General features: G+C 61.8%; 2 protein-coding genes across 3 annotated transcripts; one reads left to right on the top strand and one right to left on the bottom strand.

Annotated features, from left to right (window-relative positions):
* Positions 1–810: 810 nt before the first annotated feature.
* On the bottom strand, positions 811–9,629 carry LGI4 (leucine rich repeat LGI family member 4). Its single transcript, XM_041746403.1, has 9 exons — positions 8,085–9,629; positions 7,616–7,687; positions 7,334–7,405; positions 5,963–6,034; positions 5,759–5,830; positions 5,356–5,525; positions 3,076–3,240; positions 2,470–2,975; positions 811–1,709 (listed from the first exon to the last, which is right to left on the bottom strand). Exons 1-9 carry the CDS (start codon positions 8,243–8,245, stop codon positions 1,395–1,397), a joined length of 1,605 nt encoding a protein of 534 aa, XP_041602337.1. The 5' UTR covers positions 8,246–9,629; the 3' UTR covers positions 811–1,394.
* A 2,961-nt stretch (positions 9,630–12,590) lies between these two features.
* On the top strand, positions 12,591–16,978 carry FXYD1 (FXYD domain containing ion transport regulator 1). Of its 2 annotated transcripts, none has more exons than XM_041746587.1 (8): positions 12,591–12,745; positions 13,925–13,989; positions 14,461–14,493; positions 15,053–15,127; positions 15,516–15,552; positions 16,435–16,484; positions 16,682–16,733; positions 16,842–16,978. In XM_041746587.1, the coding sequence occupies exons 2-7, from the start codon at positions 13,929–13,931 to the stop codon at positions 16,702–16,704; spliced, it is 279 nt and encodes a 92-aa protein (XP_041602521.1). In that variant the 5' UTR covers positions 12,591–12,745; positions 13,925–13,928; the 3' UTR covers positions 16,705–16,733; positions 16,842–16,978. The 2 variants fall into 2 exon arrangements, with proteins under 2 accessions (XP_041602521.1, XP_041602522.1); XM_041746588.1 differs by lacking the exon at positions 12,591–12,745 and adding an exon at positions 13,493–13,651.
* Positions 16,979–17,114: the final 136 nt, after the last annotated feature.

Below are 17,114 nucleotides of genomic sequence, written 5' to 3'. Positions count from 1 at the left end.
GCTGGAAGCTGAATCTCCTTGTTGGGAAAAGCCCAAGACCTGCTGAGTGGCATGTGGCCCACCCTCTGCCTCCAAGGCTAGGGGAACCACAAGCACAATTTAAGATTTTTCTAGTAGCCAAATGGGGGACACTTTGGGGGGTGAAAGAGAGCTCTAACCAGATGCACTGCTGGGACGTTCAAGGGGACACTGAGACCATCCCAGGAAAACAAAGGTGTGGATGTTCCTACCATGATAGGAGCAGTCAGATAGCTTATGATTTTAATAGTAAGACCGCAAGACCCTCCTACCCACCCCCGAGACCCCACTTTATTATAGAAAACCCTTCCTAATACCCAGCTGTCCCCGTGAGGCCTTTAAATAATGCCCCACGGCACTCCTAATAATATATAGTGGCCATATGGTGTCAGAACCTCCAAGGAGCCACAGACTCCTCTGAAACCCCCCATGCCCAGGAAGATCTCCAAGATGCCCCCGAGGGCCACCCCATGAAATGCCTCAAACCCTTTAAAACACCCAAAATGATCTCCTACAATGCCCTGAGACAGGACCCCAAGAAGAGACCCACAATAATCCAGCGACTTGTCCCCTAATAAGGCCCTAAAATCCCTTGAACATCCCATGACCCCCCCCACCCCCAACCATGAGCTCACACTCATGGGGCAAGCGAATGCGCACCAGGACAGCCAAGATGCACCCCCGGGACCCCTCCACCCCCACAATACAGCTCCTGGGTCACCACTCCCGCCCCCGCCCCCGCCCCGGCCACTCAGGAAACACCTCTCCCAAGTATCCCCACCCACGAGCGCGGCAGGTGCACAGCGCGTTTATTGAGCTCATACACTTCCGGTCCTCAGCCCCGCCCCTCGGCGGAGACGGGCAGCTCCCGCTTTCCCACCGGTTCCCCCGCGCACGCGCAGAGGGCCCACACGCTGGGCTTCCGCCTCGGCAGCGGGCATGCGCACAGGCAGCAGAGGCCCTTCGCAAGCCCGGCGGGGAACCGCGCCCGGCGACTGATGACGTCACGGAGGCGGGCGCTAAACGCGATTGGCCGGACTGCGCTTAGGGGGAGGGGACTGCTGGCTGCTCCTCGGCCCTTTCCCGGGAGCAGGGCGGGTGGGTGCGGGCGGGACGGGCGCCTGCGGACCTCGTGGGGCTCTGCGCGGCACCCGGCGTGGCCTCTGTACCCCGGCCCCTCGCAGCGCCCCGGCCCGCGCCCCCACGTCATCCTTAGAGACGTGACGTCAGACCGGAGGGCCAGCTCTCGCCTTGAACTTGGCCTGTGGTCAGGACCTCGCAGGCACCAGGAGGCCGGTGCAGGGGGGAGTCCAGAGGCCTGGGCTGCCGCGCCGGTGCCCCCGCCCTCCGGGCCATGCCCAAGGCCCCCGCGGGTCTCAGGCGCTCAGGTCTAACTCGTGGTGCTGGTAGATCTGTGTGGGGCCCTTGAAGCAAGCGGCGAAGAGGAAGCGTCTGCCGGCCATGGTGACGTGAGCAAAGGCGCGAGGGGCCACCAAGGCTGGGGGCCCCAGCTCCTGCAGCGGCTCCAGGAGCCCCTTGTCAGGCTCGAGGCGGAAGACCTGGCTGAAGGCGAAGTCGCTGCCCAGGATGGCCAGCTGGTCCCTGGCGATGAGCAGGGGCTGGAAGACGTGGGCACCTCGCGAGGGGACTTGCTGCAGCAGGCGGAACATGGAGCCGTCCCAGCGCATGACCTGTGAAGTGCGGCCGCTGGTTAGGGCCTGGGGTCCAGGAGGCCCGGGTCTGCCCGTGTCCTCGGGGCTTCGGAGCACCTGGACCGGCCTGGAGGTCCCTAAACTCCCACAGCTTTCTTACCTTCACACCTGTCACCGCCCAGCTGCCCAGGCCCCAGACGCCAGGTCGTTCCTGGCCTCTCCTCGCTCTCCCTCGCACCCCACGTAGAATCCGTCGGTTTTTCCTATGAGGGTGTCTATTTCTCCGTCTCCTCTGGCCGCACTCCCCCCGCCACAGTCACCTCCCTCCGTGACGGCAGGCTCTTCCCTGGCTCTCCACTCCCATCCCTGCACCCAGTCTGCTCCCTACAGCGCTCCACTTGGCTGTTCCTCACCCCAGAAGGGGAATGCTGGAGGGGGGTGGGCCCTCAGCCCTGGGGGGTCCAGCGTGTGGTGGTTGTGGCCCAATGTAAGTCTTAGAGTGCGTCATTGTTACGGAGCTGGGGTTAGGGACCAGTGTCAGGGTTGGGGGTAGGAAGTGGCTTATGGTCAGCCAGCCTTGAGGAGTCATAGTGGTCTTGGAGTCGGTGTTGGGGTGGCCAGACGTCAAGGATCAGTACATTAGGTGGGGTCAGAGTTCGAAGGTCAGCTCAGAGTTTGGAGGCCAGCGTGCAAGGCGGGGTCAGTGCCCGAAGACCAGCCCACATCAGGGGGCCGGCGCTGAAAAGCCAGCCCCGAGGGGATTCGGCTTGGCCCCCACCCCGAGCAGGCCCAGCCTCACCATGGAGTCCCCGATGTAGCGCGTCAGGCACAGGAACACGTCCCCGCCAGCCTGGAAGTGGCGCGTGGCATAGACGTCCTCGGCCTCGGGGATGTCCGTGCGCCTCTCGAAGCGGCCCCCGAGCCAGTGGAAGAGCACGGGCCGCTGCGAGGCGGAGGCCAGCAGCAGGTGCGGCCGGCCGTCCAGCTCCAGGGCCTCGGCGTCCGTGTCCCGGTGCCAGGCGTGCAGGCTCTGGCGGGGGTAGAAGCCGGGCCCGTCCTGGCACAGCAGCGTGGTGCTGCCCGCCTTGGAGGCGTCGGCCACCACGAAGCAGGGCTGCCCGTCCAGCCACAGGAGCTCGGCGTCATTGGGCCGCAGCAGCCGCCGCGGGGCCAGGGCCTGAGTGGGCGCCAGGCGCAGGCCGGGGCCGGGCCGGGCCCACAGCTGGGAGCCCCCCCACAGGCGGGCGGCCAGCACGAAGAGGCGCGGGCCCAGGACCAGCGGCTTGCAGGACACCACGGAGGGCGCTGTGGGGGCGTCGGGGAGCAGGCCCCGGGTTAGGCCGCCAGCAGGGCAGGCCCACCAGGCGGCTGTGGGGCGCGGGGAGGACGGAGGCGGGGCGCTCACCGGACAGCTCTTCCTCGGGCCGGAAGCGCTGCAGGCTGTAGTCCCAGGCCAGGATCAAGCAGCGGCCGGCAAAGGGCTGTGCCAGGACCATGTGGGGCTCCCCCTGGTAGGAGAAAGACTCCACGCCCAGCGCCGACTCCCCGACCGTCTGGAACCAGGACAGCTCTGGGGGTGGCGGGAGAGAGTCAGGCAGGGCCCTCGTCGCCGAGCCTCGGTTTGCACATCTCTGCAACGAGGACCGCTGCGGTGTGCGCCCCAGCGGGACTTACAGCGGAATCTTCCTATCGGTTGGTGGATCAAGTCACGACAAGATGGTGATCCTTGATTTCCTAAGCTGCCTGTCATCAACTCATCGCTTAGGAGCCGCATGGTTATTCGTTCATTCACCTCCCCAAGCTCCCTCTGGGGGACATCCCATTCCGTCCGTTTTACAGACGAGGGATCCAAGGCTGAGAGGCTCAGGCAGCCGGTTGCACAGCACGATCCATCCTTCCCCCCCTTCCATGAAAGAACTGGGGCGCAGAGCTGGCCAGCTGCAGGCCACCTTATCCCAGCGCTGCCCCCGACGCCTCCCTCCTGATATTAGGTGTGGCCATGTCCAGGCCGGGTTCCCAGCGGAAAAGAGCGAAGTGATGGGGGCAATGCTCGCTCGCTCGTTTGGCAACGGCTCCCCTGGACTTGGTCTCTTTCCCCTTCTCCCCATGACCTGGCAGATGGATGTGCGACAACTCCCTTTCAACCACGAGAAAACCAGGACGACACCCGGGGGCTGCCCCACCCGCCTGGACTGCTCACCTCAGACCCTTCGGTCGTCTTTAATTCGTGGTATTTCGAGCCTCTTTGTTACAGCAACTTAGCTTTTACGGTATTGATGCACCAAGGTGGCCCGGCACGGTGAGGGGGGAGCCGGGTGATGGACTCCTGGTTATAATACCCCACTCCATGTGCCAGGCCCTGTTTCCAGGCCCCAGGGTTGAAGCAACGAACCGAGCTACCAAGGATGCCCACGCAAAGGTGGGTCTATTAAAAATGTCCATCATATCATCACCCCTCTCCCTGCTCGAAACCCCCCGCGGGTTCCCCCAGCCTTTAAAGTCCACTCTGCTGTCTGTGAGCTTTCAAAGCCCTACACAGTGAGGCCCCTGCTGCCTTCAGCCTCACCTGTGTCTTTCCCTTCACTCAGTCCCCCAAGGTGCTGCCTGCCTGTGATCTGCAGGCAGGACAGACTGCTGCCTCAGGACCCTTGCACATGCTGTTCCCTCTCTCTTGAGTGCCCTTCCCTCTGAACCTCACTGAGCTACATCTGGATGTAAAGCCAACTCTTCGGAGAAGCCTTCTCCGATGCCCCATGGAAGTGGGACTGCTCCGTCCCCTTCATCTCCCTCATTGCTCCCTGGGTTTGCACAACGTGTAGCATACATTTGTTTCTGCAGCATTTTGTTTAATATCTACATCCTCACCCACCAGGGCTTCTGAGGGCAGGGCCCACGGCCATCTGGGTTACCATGGTGCGCCCATCGCCTCTCACAGGGCAGGACACAGAGCAGCCCTCAGTGACTGCTTGTGACCCTAAGTTAACTTCTCTGGTTCTAGGAGTCCCACAAACCAAAAACACGTCTTACGCTGAGATGATGGTAAGAATTGATGATTATATTAGTAGCCTTCGGATTTGATCTCAAATACCCACTCCTTCGGGAAGCCGTCCCTGGCCCTCCTGCTCCACCTTCCCCTGGCACTGGCCCTGGCTCGGGGCGCCTGCAGGTGGGCTTCCCCCACCCCGGCCCTGAGCACTCTGGGCTCTCACTCTCCACCGTCTCTGTGCTGCGGGCTTGGGGAGCGCAAGAGCCGGGGCCATCCTCATCCCTGCTGTGCCTCTTGCATGGCCCAGGACCCATAAAGGTGCCAAAATGTATTTATGGAAAAGCAAAATAGCAAGTATCATAGCAAGTATTTGTAAATGGTCATTTTTTATATGAATAACAACCATCAGAGTGAACACTTGTGAGGGCCTCCCATCCAAGGCTCTGCGCCAAATGCGGGCGTGGGTGGATGCATCACTGAATTCTCGCTGCAATCCTATGTCACGGCTTATTACCTCCATTTTACGGATGAGGAAACTGAGGCTCAGGGAGCCGATGCTCATGCCCAGGGTCTCACAAGCTGGGAAACAGCAGAGCAGGGAGCGAGGTGAGCCCTCCAGCCCTGGGAGCCATTCCCCTGATCTCCCGCCTTCTTCTGGAACCCCTGCGGTCCCTCCCACCCTGCCGGGAAAGCCCCCACCTATGGCTCTGCACTTGAACGTCTTGGGGTCCAGGTGGCGGAGCTGCATGTGGGCCAGAGCGGTGGGGCCAGCGCAGGCCCCGGTCCCCACGCTGGCATTCACGGTGGGCATCCACTGCAGCAGCCAGAGGACACGGCAGTCACACTGGAACGGGTTCCCGCGGAGGTCCCTGGGGCAAGAGGCCGGGGAGGGGCTGCGACCTGGCTTCCACCCCCCTGGAGGCCACGTCCGCCGCCCCCTCCCCGGGCAAAGGTTCAGGATGAGGCCCCAGAGGCGGTGTGTGAAAAATACGGAAGAACCATCGCATACTGATCTGTGTCGACCAAAAGTGGGCACAGCCATTCCCGTCCCTCTCCAGCATCCCCAGACTCCCCGGAGCCACCCAGCCCCCTTGAGCCTCACACATGAGTTAGGGTCTCCAGGCCTCGGAACAGGAATCTGGGGAGGGTCTCGAGATTGTTATTGGCCAGGCTCCTGGTGGAAGGAGAGAAGGAGGAGGGGCTGTCACCAGCTACCCGGCTCCCCTGTGTCCCTGGGGGCTGGGGCTGGGGCTGGGGCTGGGGGGCTGTCTGGGTGGGCTGGTGAGCGAGTGGGGGAGGCACGCACAGGTGTGTGAGTGAGCGAAGTCCTCTGAGCGCGTTCTTAGAGATGGAGCCAATCTCATTGTCCTCAATGAAGCTGTGGAGGGAAGGTGGGGTGAGGGGGAGGCCCTCGGGTCCCTGCGGTGGCCACGGAGCGTTTGGGGAAACTCAGCCCACCGAAGCCTCCCCAGGAAACTCTCCTCCCCAAGGTTCCAGACTATCATCCCAGGAGCCAAGAACCTAACCCTGGGCTCACTGCCAGCCTGACAGTGAGCACTGCCACCGCATCACCACCACTGCCACCACAGGACCACCGACACCAGGACTCGCTCCAGTATCACCGCTAGCACCTCCACCGTCATCCATCTGACCAACACCCGTGCCCCTGTCGCCATCACCAACCCCGGTGCCAATGACTGTTACTGTCATCCACACCATACTGTGCCACCACCGCCACCAGCACCAGCATCACCACCCACTCCCGTCGTCCACACCAACAGCATCGTCGCCAAGCCTTACCCAGCTATACTGATAAGCGTCACCGGCAACACAGCCTTCACGGTGGCCCCAACAGGACTGCCACCGTCATCACCAACACTGCCACCATTATCGAAGGCTTCAGCACAGGTACCGGCGTTGCCAATACCAACGTCACCGTCACCCCCAGCACCACCACCGCCACAACTTCCATACACATCAACACCTCCATCATCGCCACCAAACCCGGGGCCAGCAACGTTGCCCTTGCACCAACACCAGCATCCCCCACAGCCGTTGCCAACAGCGACACTGATGCTGTAATTACCAACACCCACAACACTGATAGTAGCAACACCAGCCCCTCAAACTTCATTGCCAGCACCAGCACCAGCACCATTGGGTCTGCCATTGTGACCAACATCATCCCCACTTCATTGTCCTTAATTATTAAGGACACCCCTTCCCTGTGAGCAGCAGCGACAGGATCACCATCAACATCGTGATCACTGACACCGACACCAATGCTGGTGTTGTCACACTGTCACCACCACCACTACCACCACCAGTACCACCATCACCACCTCAGAGCTGTTTCCTGTTCATTTGAAGTAGTTCCTATCTCTGGCCTCTTTTACTCTCCCTGGGCTCCCCTGAGTCAGGTAGAGAGCCAGAAACAGTCTTGGGGCTGTGGATCTTGTGGCACAGAGAGGGGAGGTGAGCAGGCCGGGATCACACAGCTGAGCAGGAGCCCAAGACGCCAGGCCTCTCGCCCTCCAAGAGGGACCCTTGTCCAGACACTCCCCCTACCCATGCCAATAAGGCCCTACCTGCCTCTACTCTCAGAGCCACAGATTCCCCGCCCCCAACTTCCTCTCCCAAGCCCCCACCCCTGTCCCCATCCCCTGGCCTCACTCACAGGTACCGCAGGTGGGACAGGCCCGCAAAGGCATCGTCCTCAATCACCGAGAAGGAGTTGGATGTGAAGAGGCTGCCAAGGGAGCAAGAAGAGTTTTTTCCCCAAAATTACTGCCCCCCATGAGATTTAAACATTGGCCCCCACCCTCCACCCACATGGACACGGTCACACACACCTGTACGTGCACGTACACCTCTGTGCACACCCCCCCCCCCCACGCACCTGTGCCAACACCCACCCACTCCCTCGAGCTTGTCCTCGGCTCAGCTGAGCCGCACTCACAGCAGGTGTAGGGTGGGCACCCTCAGGAAGCTGCCGGCCTTCAGCTGGGTGACTCCAGTCCTAACGAGTGAGCTGGGGACGGAGGAGAAAACCACCCCAATGCTCTGGTCCCGCCCCAGAGCCGTCTCCTGTCTGGGGGACACTGGCACGCCGCCCCAACCCTGGATGTCTTTCCTTTCCATCCTAGGGAAACAGGCATTGGCCCTCCTCACTTGGCAAGGATCCTGGCGACATCCAGACCCCCAACCCCGGCTGCCCCGCGCCCCCCACCTGGAGCCCCAAATGCTGCCCTGGGCTTTGGAGTTTCCCTTCGGCTCCTGTCCACATCCCAGCAGCTCCCTTCGAGGCATCCCGACAGCCCTTGCTGCCCACCTCCCAAGATCCTGGAGGGTCCCGGCTTCCTCGGGGACCCCGCACGCCCTGCCCCCGGCCCCTGGGGCCCCAGGTCCTCACCCACTGTGACACTCACAGCGACAGCAGCGTCGGGGAGAAGCTGTCGGGCAGGTCCGGAGAGCCCTCGCACAGGGCGCTGTCCTTGGAGCAGGAGCAGCTCAGGGGGCACTTTCCCTTGGGGGGCCTCCAGGCGCCGGCCCCCGCCAGCAGCAGCAGCAGCACGCCCGCCCCTCCCATGCCCCCTCACCCCTGCCACCGCCGCTCTCTGCTCGCTGCCCACCCGCGCGGTGGGTGGCTCGGGGCCACTACCTCCGCCCCGCCCGGCGACCCCCCATCCGGCCGGCTGGCACAGCGCGGCCGCCCCGTCTCTCCCTTCGTCTCTCCTTCAGCCGCCTTCTCTTCCTGTATGCCCTGGGCGTCTAATTTTCTTGGTTCTCTCTCTCTCTCTCTCTCTCTCTCTCTCTGACTCAGTGAGTTAGTCCGCTTCCCACTCTCTGTCTTTAGTTCCGTTTGTCTCTCTATCTCTGTTTCTTTGTCTCTCTCTGTTTCTGTCTCTGTCCGTCTGTCGGCCTGTGTGTGTGTGTGTGTGTGTGTGTGTGTGTGTGTGTCCCTCTGTCTGGTGTCTTTATTTCTCACGGCCCCTTCCAATTCCCCTTCTCCCCTTCCTCCCACGCCCCTTCTCCTTGGAGGTTTGGGAAAGGGACTCACTGGGGCACGGGGTGCGCCGCTGGGCACTGCCGCGGCGGGAGGAGGGGGTCAGAGGCCATAGGAAGAGCGGCCCTAAGGAAGGGACTGGATGGCCCCATGGGAGGGGAGGGGCTGCAAGGGCTGGAGCTGCCCTGACCCCTCTCAGCCGGCCCCCTCCCCAGATTCCCCCTCCACCCCGCTCCACCCCACTAGGTGTGTGAGGAGCGTGTCACCAGGGTGGGGAGTGGATGGCTCTGCAGGTGGGGGTGGGGTGGCAGGAGCGACCCCGGGGAAGGGGGGGTGCTGGTCCCATCCTGGGCTCGCCCAGCCAGCCGCCTCCCGGGAGGGTGTGATGAGCCGGGCCCCAAGCCTCAGAGGGGGCCAGCTGCTCCCTCTGGTGGCCACACTCGGCGGGACAGCCGCCCTGCCCGGAGCCCACAGCCGCCCGCCCCGCCTCAAATTAACCCCCTGAGTGCCAACCACCCACTGGGATAAGGAGCCGACTCCAGGGGAAACCGATGGTGAGGATGCCACCCCCTTCCTCGGCGTTGGCTTTGCGCTAGGCCCTGTCCTGACACTTCGTCTCTCAGCTCATGCTGAGCTCGCCGCACCCTCTGAGGCTGATCCTCTTACGTGGCTGTTTTACAGATGGAAACACTGAGGAGGGAGGTCAAGTCAACTTGAGATTTGGGTTAGGGACTGGGGCAGGGCCAGCTCTGGAGCCCAGGCAGCCAGCTCCAGGGCCTCTCCGCGTTACTTTGTGTTCCCTCCTGGGGGACCAGAGCTCATGGATATTGGTCATTTTCATTTGGACTAAGCTTTTAGCAATTTGGATAGATTCTGTCCATTAAGTAAGAAAAATAAATATGGACGCCTGGGTGGGTGGCTCAGCGGTTGAGCATCTGCCTTCAGCTCAGGATGTGATCCCCGGGTCCTGGGATCGAATCCCACGTGGGGCTCCCCGCACGGAGCCTGCTTCTCCCTCTGCCTGTGTCTCTGCCTCTCTCCGTGTGTGTCTCTCGAGAATAAAGAAATTAAGCCTTTTAGAAAGAAAGAATTAAAAAAAGAAAAAGAAATAAATGACACTTGTACCCAACCCGAAATAGTCGTAGTAATAATCATTGAGCCCTTGCTGTGTGCCTGACTTAACACGAATGTGATCAGCTCCCACAACAACCCTGTGAAGGGAGTCCTACTACTGATCCCCACTTTGCAGATGGAAAAAATGAGGTATGAAGAGGTTTATCGATTCGCTTCATGGCCCTGGACCGATCTAAACCAACCCACCCTCCTCCCCACCCTGAGGAAAACACACAGCCTCTCCGGCTACGGCCACGCACACCCAGAAGACTCGGAGGTCAGGAGGCTCGACAGCACCAGCTCAGGAGGGATCACAGACTCAGCTCTGCGTGGCTCTGGCAAGTCATCTGGCTCCCTGGTCCTCAGTTTCTCCGTCTGCCAAGTGGGGCAATTGGTGGCTCCCACTTCTCCAGTGTGTAGAACAGTCCATGAGATGAGGGGGGTGGTGGCCCCCGCTTGTGGGCCAGCGCAGGGCAGGCCCCCCACGGTGGCCGGCAGGCCTGCAGGTGGATTCTGGATCCCAGCGCTTGTCCTGCACCCGGAATGGCTCTGTGATTTGAGCAAGGCCTTCGGGACTTGGTTACCTCGGCTATAAAGCAGAGGTGATAAACTTCTTTCCAAAGCCTTTGCAAAGATGAAGAACTTGTGCCAGGGACACAGGGGGGACACAGGCGTAAATCCATACAGCGTCCCCGGCCAGCAGCGTTCTCACTTGGGTTTGCAAAGAGGATGACGATGACGACAGTGACACTAGCTAACCTTTTTTTTAGTCACTTACTGTTGGCCAGGCTTTGTTCTAAATGCTTTCCACGGATCGCTTCAGATAATCATCCCAGCTTCCCTCTGAGGTGACTACGATTTTATCTCTGTGCTACAGTAGGAGAAACTGAGCCTCAGAGCGGTTATGTCATGTGCCCAACGTCACCTAGCACGGAAGTGGCTGAGCTGCTCCACTCTGGAGCTGTCGGCCTTGTGAGGAGGAGATGCCAAGGACTGGCTGCAGCTGGCCGGGTGCCCCCAGCCCTGCTTGACTTCCCTGCTCCGCTGTCAGCCCTCCCCACGGCTGCATAAACATCCTGGTTATCATTAACCAAGGCCTGCTGGTGACCCAGGGGTGCAGGGCCACGGGGGGCAGAGGCTCAGATGTACAGGGATGAGGGTGCATTTCAAAGCCACCTCTGAGGCTCCTCTGAGACCGTACACACACACACGCACACACACGCACACACACGTATCGTGTGAGCACGTGCGAGCGTGTCCACCTGCCCCTGAAACTGCGTCCTACAGAGCCGGAGCCCACGTGTGACTCCTTCAGCGTGCCGGCGGTTTCTGTCCTTAACCACCAGGGACCTCAGGAGAATTAGCTCCACTGTGCTGACCCTTGTTTTGCTCATCTCTAAAACGGGGTTCATAATAGGACTGTGTTGGGTTCACAGGCCTCTGAGCCGGCCTCAGCGTTTTACATACGCTCTTGGTGATTTCTCCATTTTATAGGACAGAAAACTAAGGCATAGAGAGGTCACATGGGCTGCTCAATGTCGCACAACCACCAGCGGCAGAGCTCAGACCCGGCCCCAGGTTTCTCTGTCACCTGTACCTACGAATCTGGCCCGCTTGTGAGGACACCGTGTGCTGTTCTCCAGAGAGTCCTACAGGCCACATGAGATCAGGAAAGGGGGGATTCGGGGTTAAACACATCACCACACATTGGGTGGTGTCTCCAAGTGTGTCAACACAAGTGTGTAGGCCTGTCTGCCTATGGCTGAGTGGCCAGCTATGTCCTATTTGCCCGTGCATGAGGGTATGAACACAGTGTGTGTGTGTGTGTGTGCGTGTGCGTGTGTTTTGTGGTTGTAAGAGTGGCTGGTCTTACACCTGAGTCCTTGACAGAGTTTCCGTCTCTCTTGTACCCGCAGAGGTATATGCAGGGACCCACGTGCATATGTACATGGTCCGTGGGCCCTCGCATCCCGGAAACCGTGGGAGGGCTGGCTGGGCGTCCGTGCCTTTGAATGCATTGATGTGCGGTGTGTGTACTGGTGTGTTTCTGTACAGCCACTTGTGAGTGCGTCTTCACAAGGGTGTGGCCATTTGTAAGGGTGCACACCTGTGTGGCTCGGTCTTTGTGTCTCTGTACGGGCATCCACGCGAACGAATGTGCGTGTGTGTGTGTGCGTGTGTGTGGCGTGTGTATACAGATGTATCTGTCCGTGTTTTGTGACTGGTGTAAGAGGTATCGGCTGTACGGGTGTGTCTTTGGGTTTCTCCACGGGTGTGTTATCCTCTGTGTGTCTGTCTCTGTGTTTGTATGTAGGAGCACATACGTATTTGTTTGATTTTCTGCCTACGTAAATGGAGTCGTGTGTGTGTGTGTGTGTGTGGTGTGCACTCCTGGGTGAACTCACCGTCAGCAGCAGACAATGTACACACTGAAATGCTCCCACAACAGCCCTGCGGTGCCCACCAGGTCTCCGCAGAACGCTGGGGTCGGGGGTCAGCGGGCTCCGAAGCATTCAGACAGGGTGACCTTAGGCCCCGACCGGCCCAATGCCCAGGGAGCCTCCCAGAAAATCCCCGACACCCACCGGCCCACCGCAGGGCAGAGGCTCTCTGAGGCGCCCCGGGGTGGAGCGTGGGTGCCTGCCTCCGTGGGTGCGGGTGCGTGTCCGTGAGCTGGAGCTCCCTGCCAGCACCCTCCCCCGCCATCCCGCCCCGGCTCCTCCGTCTGAGCTGAGAGAGTTAACCTAGCGGGCCAGGGCGGTCTGGGCTGGGGGCCGCCCCCTGGCCCCCCTCCAGCCCGGGCTCCAGTTACAGCTGCCGGTTGGGGAGGGTAGGGGTGGGGTGGGGCTGGGAGGGGAGACCGCTGAGGGCGGCGCAGGACCAGCTCTGGGCCAGGGGGTCCAAAGTGCTCACCCCCGGCACAGCCGGACGTTTGGGGGCCTTCTTTCAGCAGGGGACAGCCTGACTGGGGTGAGCGTCCCCTGCCCTCCCCCCCAGGCCTCACCCCTGGCCTGGCCACGCCACCTATTTTGGGAGCAGGAGTGGCCAGCCCGTGGCTTCCCAGGCAGGCCAGACCCAAGAGGAAGGGAGTGTGGTTGGGACGGCCGTGGGGTTCCCCAGGAGCCGAGTGTGGGTGCGACTCCCCCTCCCCTGCTGCTGCGTGTGCAGGCTGGGGTGGGTTTTGAACACTGATGTGTGTAGGTCGGGTGGCGTCACTTTTGGGGGGCACTGGAGGCTCAGATGAAGAGTATCGTTTTAGTGACTGTGTCTCTACCCCTTGTCTTGCTCAAACCAGAGGTTTGGGGAGTAGGCGTTGTCTCCATTCCAGCCCCATTGCGTATGTGTGTGTGTGTCTGTGTGTCTGTGTGTCTGTGTGTGTCCCTGGCCCTGGCATCTGTCTTCCGTCTCTCAGCCCCGCTGCTCTGGGCCTCATGCCACTCGCCTGGTGGTGTCCGCCTGTGAGAGATGTCACCCAGAGGCAGGCGGAGGGGATGTTTATCCCTGTTCTCATCATTTCCAGAAGAGAAGGGGGTGGCCTTTCCCCCAGGGGCAGCCTGTAGCGATGTGGCAGCCGGGCCTCACCCGGCAGGGTTGTGCGTGACCCCCGAGTGGGGGAAGGAAGGCTGTTGCCATGGTGGCCTGTGTGAGGCAAATTCCTCCAGGGTGAAGTGGGAGATATTTATACCCGGGGTCAGGCAGAGAGCCGGCCAGCGGCCGAGGCCAGGGGAGCCGGGATATTACACGGACACAGCGAGGCCCTGTGTGTGGGCAGGTGGCCCTTGGGCGTGTCTTGGGCTGCAGCGTCGCTCACCCCTCACGGCGGCGTGTGTCTGTGTCTCCACCTGGTGGGGTGAGCCATCCTGCTCTTCCCACGGGGTAGGTGTGGGAACCTGGGGCCTGCTGTCGGGAGGCCCAGGCCTTGGGCGACCCCCGTGGGCTGTGTGTGTCTCACCCCTGCCCTCGCTGTGTGTCGTACCACCCCCACGGTGGTTTGTTTTGGGGACACCGTGTCCACATGAAGCAGTGGCCAAGCTGGATGATGGGTACTTTTGGAATTAAGCCCCTGGACTCTGATTTAACCCCTTGGGTTCAAGCCCCAATGGTGAGGGAGACGAGGGAACACATTTCTTGACCCTTGCTGCCTCCCAGGACGATGGCACCTCTCCACCACATCTTGGTTCTCTGTGTGGGTTTCCTCACCACGGCCACCGCAGGTGAGTCTACGGCGGGTAGCCCACAACCCACCTCAGCCCCAAGGGAGGCCAGGGGAGGGGAAAGCCCTTCAAGAGAACCAACTTGGAGACTCCAACCTACACCCAGTCGGTTGGGGTACCAGGAAATTGGGGACTTTGCGTGGGTCCAAACACCAGCTAGTATTGGGGGCAGGGGAGCGGATGCAAGGTCAGGCAAAGGCGGATGGTGGGATGGAGGCCTCTAACCTCAAACGACAGAATCATTGACAACAGGGGATAAGACAGGAAGCGGGCGCAGGTAGGAGCCCCCGCCCCACCCAGCACAGTGCAGATGAGGCGGCTAAGGCCCGGGGAGGGTGGGCAGCCTGCTCAGGGCCCAGCGGTCCGCAGACTCTCAGCCCACGGGAGTAAAGCCCCCAGAGGGTCTCTTTACGCCCTTCCCCGCGCAGAGTCCCAGGAAGCAGCCAACCTCTGACTTCCTTCTCTTTCCAGAAGCGCCACAGGAACACGACCCGTTCACCTACGGTGAGGGAGGGAGAGGCATCTACTGGGGAGCCGGGAGGGCGGATGGCCTAGGTGTGCCCGTCCTGTCCTCATTACCTCTCTTCCCCTTGTCCACCTGTCTCTCCGGCGCCGTGTTTGTATCTCGGTCACTCTCCTGTCTCTCGTGTCTCTCAGAGATCTGGCTCTCTGACTCCCTGCTTTGATCTGCCCTTGTCTGTGTCTCTGTGTGTCTGTCTACTTGGTCCCTCTCTGAGTCTCCTTCTCCTGTCACCTCTGCGTACTTCATGGCTCATCCTCTGCTGTGCCTCCCTCTCTCCCCTCTGCGGTCCCCTCACCCTCTCCACCATCCTCCTCTACTTCCTTGTTTCCTGCCTCCTCCCCGCCTGCCCTGCCCACCTCCTCCCTCTCCTTCGCACCCCGCTCGATCTCTCTCCCTGATCCCGCTCCCACTTCCTCCTCTCACCGTTCTCGTTCTCCTCTGCCCTCCCGGATCCTCCTCGCCCCCTCCTCCCCATTCTGTCCCCTCTCCTCCCCTTCCTCCTCCCCTCCCTGCCCTCACCCTCCTCCCTGCCGCCCACAGACTACCAATCCCTGCGGATCGGAGGCCTCATCATCGCCGGGATCCTCTTCATCCTCGGTATCCTCATCGTCCTGAGTGAGTACCCCCAGCCCCTGCCTCCACCCCCGCGGGTGCAGTGGTGTGCGTCCCCGCCTCGCCGCGGGTCTCCGCCCCGCCCCGCCCCCTGCCGCCGTAGCCCCGCCCACGCCGCCTCGCCCCACCCCTGCCGCCCCGCCCTAGCCCCGCCTCCCCACCCTAGCCCCACCCACGCCCTAGCCCCGCCCACGCCCCGCCCACGACGCCTCGCCCCACCCCTGCCGCCCCTCCTCCCCACCCTAGCCCCGCCCACGCCCTCGCCCCGCCCCTCCGCCTCGCCCCGCCCCATCCCTGCGGCTCCGCCCCTCCCCGGCCCCAGGCGGCTCACCAGCGCCGCTCGGTGCCCGCCCTGAGCTGAATCCCGGCCTCCTCCTACCCCCACCCGCAGGCAGAAGGTGCCGGTGCAAATTCAACCAGCAGCAGAGGTAAGAGGCCGCTCCGGGCTCTCACTCACCTACTTTCGCTCTAGAGGGGCGCTGCGGGGGTGAGGCAGGGCATCCGCCAGACCCGCAGCCGGAGCCCTTTCCGCAAAAATGTATTAAGCCCCTACTACGTGTGCCAAGCCCCAAGCCAAGCCCTGGGGACCAGTGAATAAATAAACTGCCCTCCCCGCCTGGCTGAGCTCCCGGCCCAGTGGGGGCGGCGGCCGTGGGCTCCAACAGCCCCACAAATATAAAATCACAAAGCGTGATAAGTGCTGTGAAAGAGCCACGGCGAAATGAGATCACCGCACTGGGCGGCCCAGTTTAGCTCAGAGTCCTGTTCCTAGCTCTTTGATTCATCTTTAAATAAAAACTTAAAGCAACGTATGAATACCTTCTCCATGCTAAAACAGTCATGGGTGTCATTTTAAATAATGGCTAATATTTAGCGCCACGTGCCCGATACCGTTTCATTGCCTTCTCTACTCCCCACAGCCCTATAGGAGGTAGGTGCTGTTATTAACCTCATTTTGCTGGTGAGGAAACCGGCGCACAGGGAGGCGAAGCCACTTGCCCAAGATCGCTCAACGAGGAGATGAGGGTTCTGGGTTTTTCTAACCGAGGCTGTCGCCAGGCCGGCCGCCCCTCCCCCACCAACTTCCAGTCTCTTCCCCTGCGCTCCGGGAGGCACTGGGAGCAGCACCCCCTGGCACACGTTTAAGCCGCTCCTGGGTGCGCCCGATTTTCTGGCGGCCCCCGAGCCTGCTCCTCGCCCATCTCCAGCCCTCAGCGCAGGGGACTGTGAAGTGAGGGCTGCCCTGGCGGAGGGAGGGGTCCTGGGGGCGGCTGCCTCTCTCCGTTTTCATCCCCAATTCCTTCTGCCAGGACTGGGGAACCTGATGAAGAGGAGGGAACTTTCCGCAGCTCCATCCGCCGTGAGTCTGGGGAGATTTCGAGTGTTTTGGGGCGCGGGTGAGGGCGGGTTCCACGAGCCCCTTTCCTGGCCCTCCCGGGGTGCGAGGTGGGAGGGGCTGGCTTTGAAACCCGAGGTCCCCGATCCCCCTGCTGCTTCCCGCTCCGCAGGAGCTAGGGTGCCGCTCCTGACGCCCGGACTCTCCGTGTTCCCCCTCAGGTCTGTCCACCCGCAGGCGGTAGAGACACCTGGCGCGATGGAACCCAGCCAGGTCCTGCAGCTCGGGCTAGGCTGGGGGGCGGGGGGAGGAGAAGGGGGCGAAGGGTGGGCTGGGGTGGCTGGGGGGCTCTCTTGCCTCTCACCTTTGTCACCCCCACAGGATTCCCCTGGCGCCTGATGCCTCCCACCCACCACCTGTGCGCCCACCGCCACCTGGACTGCCCTCTTCCCCAGCCCTGCCCCCGCAGGCTCCTCTCTGCCGCCCAGACTTCAATAAAACGTGCTTTTCTCTCTTGACGGCGCTTTGTGGATCTGTCAGTCCCTCTGCGCGGAAGCCCGGGCGCCCCCTTGGCCCCGGCAGGGGGCGCCCCCACCCTTGGGGAAGGGGCGGGGACGTCGGCAGTGGGCGGGGGCGGGGGCGGGGGTGGCCGGG

The sequence above is a fragment of the Vulpes lagopus genome, chromosome 2 (genome assembly GCF_018345385.1).
Source record: "Vulpes lagopus strain Blue_001 chromosome 2, ASM1834538v1, whole genome shotgun sequence".
Classification (NCBI taxonomy): domain Eukaryota; kingdom Metazoa; phylum Chordata; class Mammalia; order Carnivora; family Canidae; genus Vulpes; species Vulpes lagopus.
The sequence above is the reverse complement of the archived record's forward strand: the minus strand, read 5'-3'. Positions and strand labels throughout refer to the sequence as shown.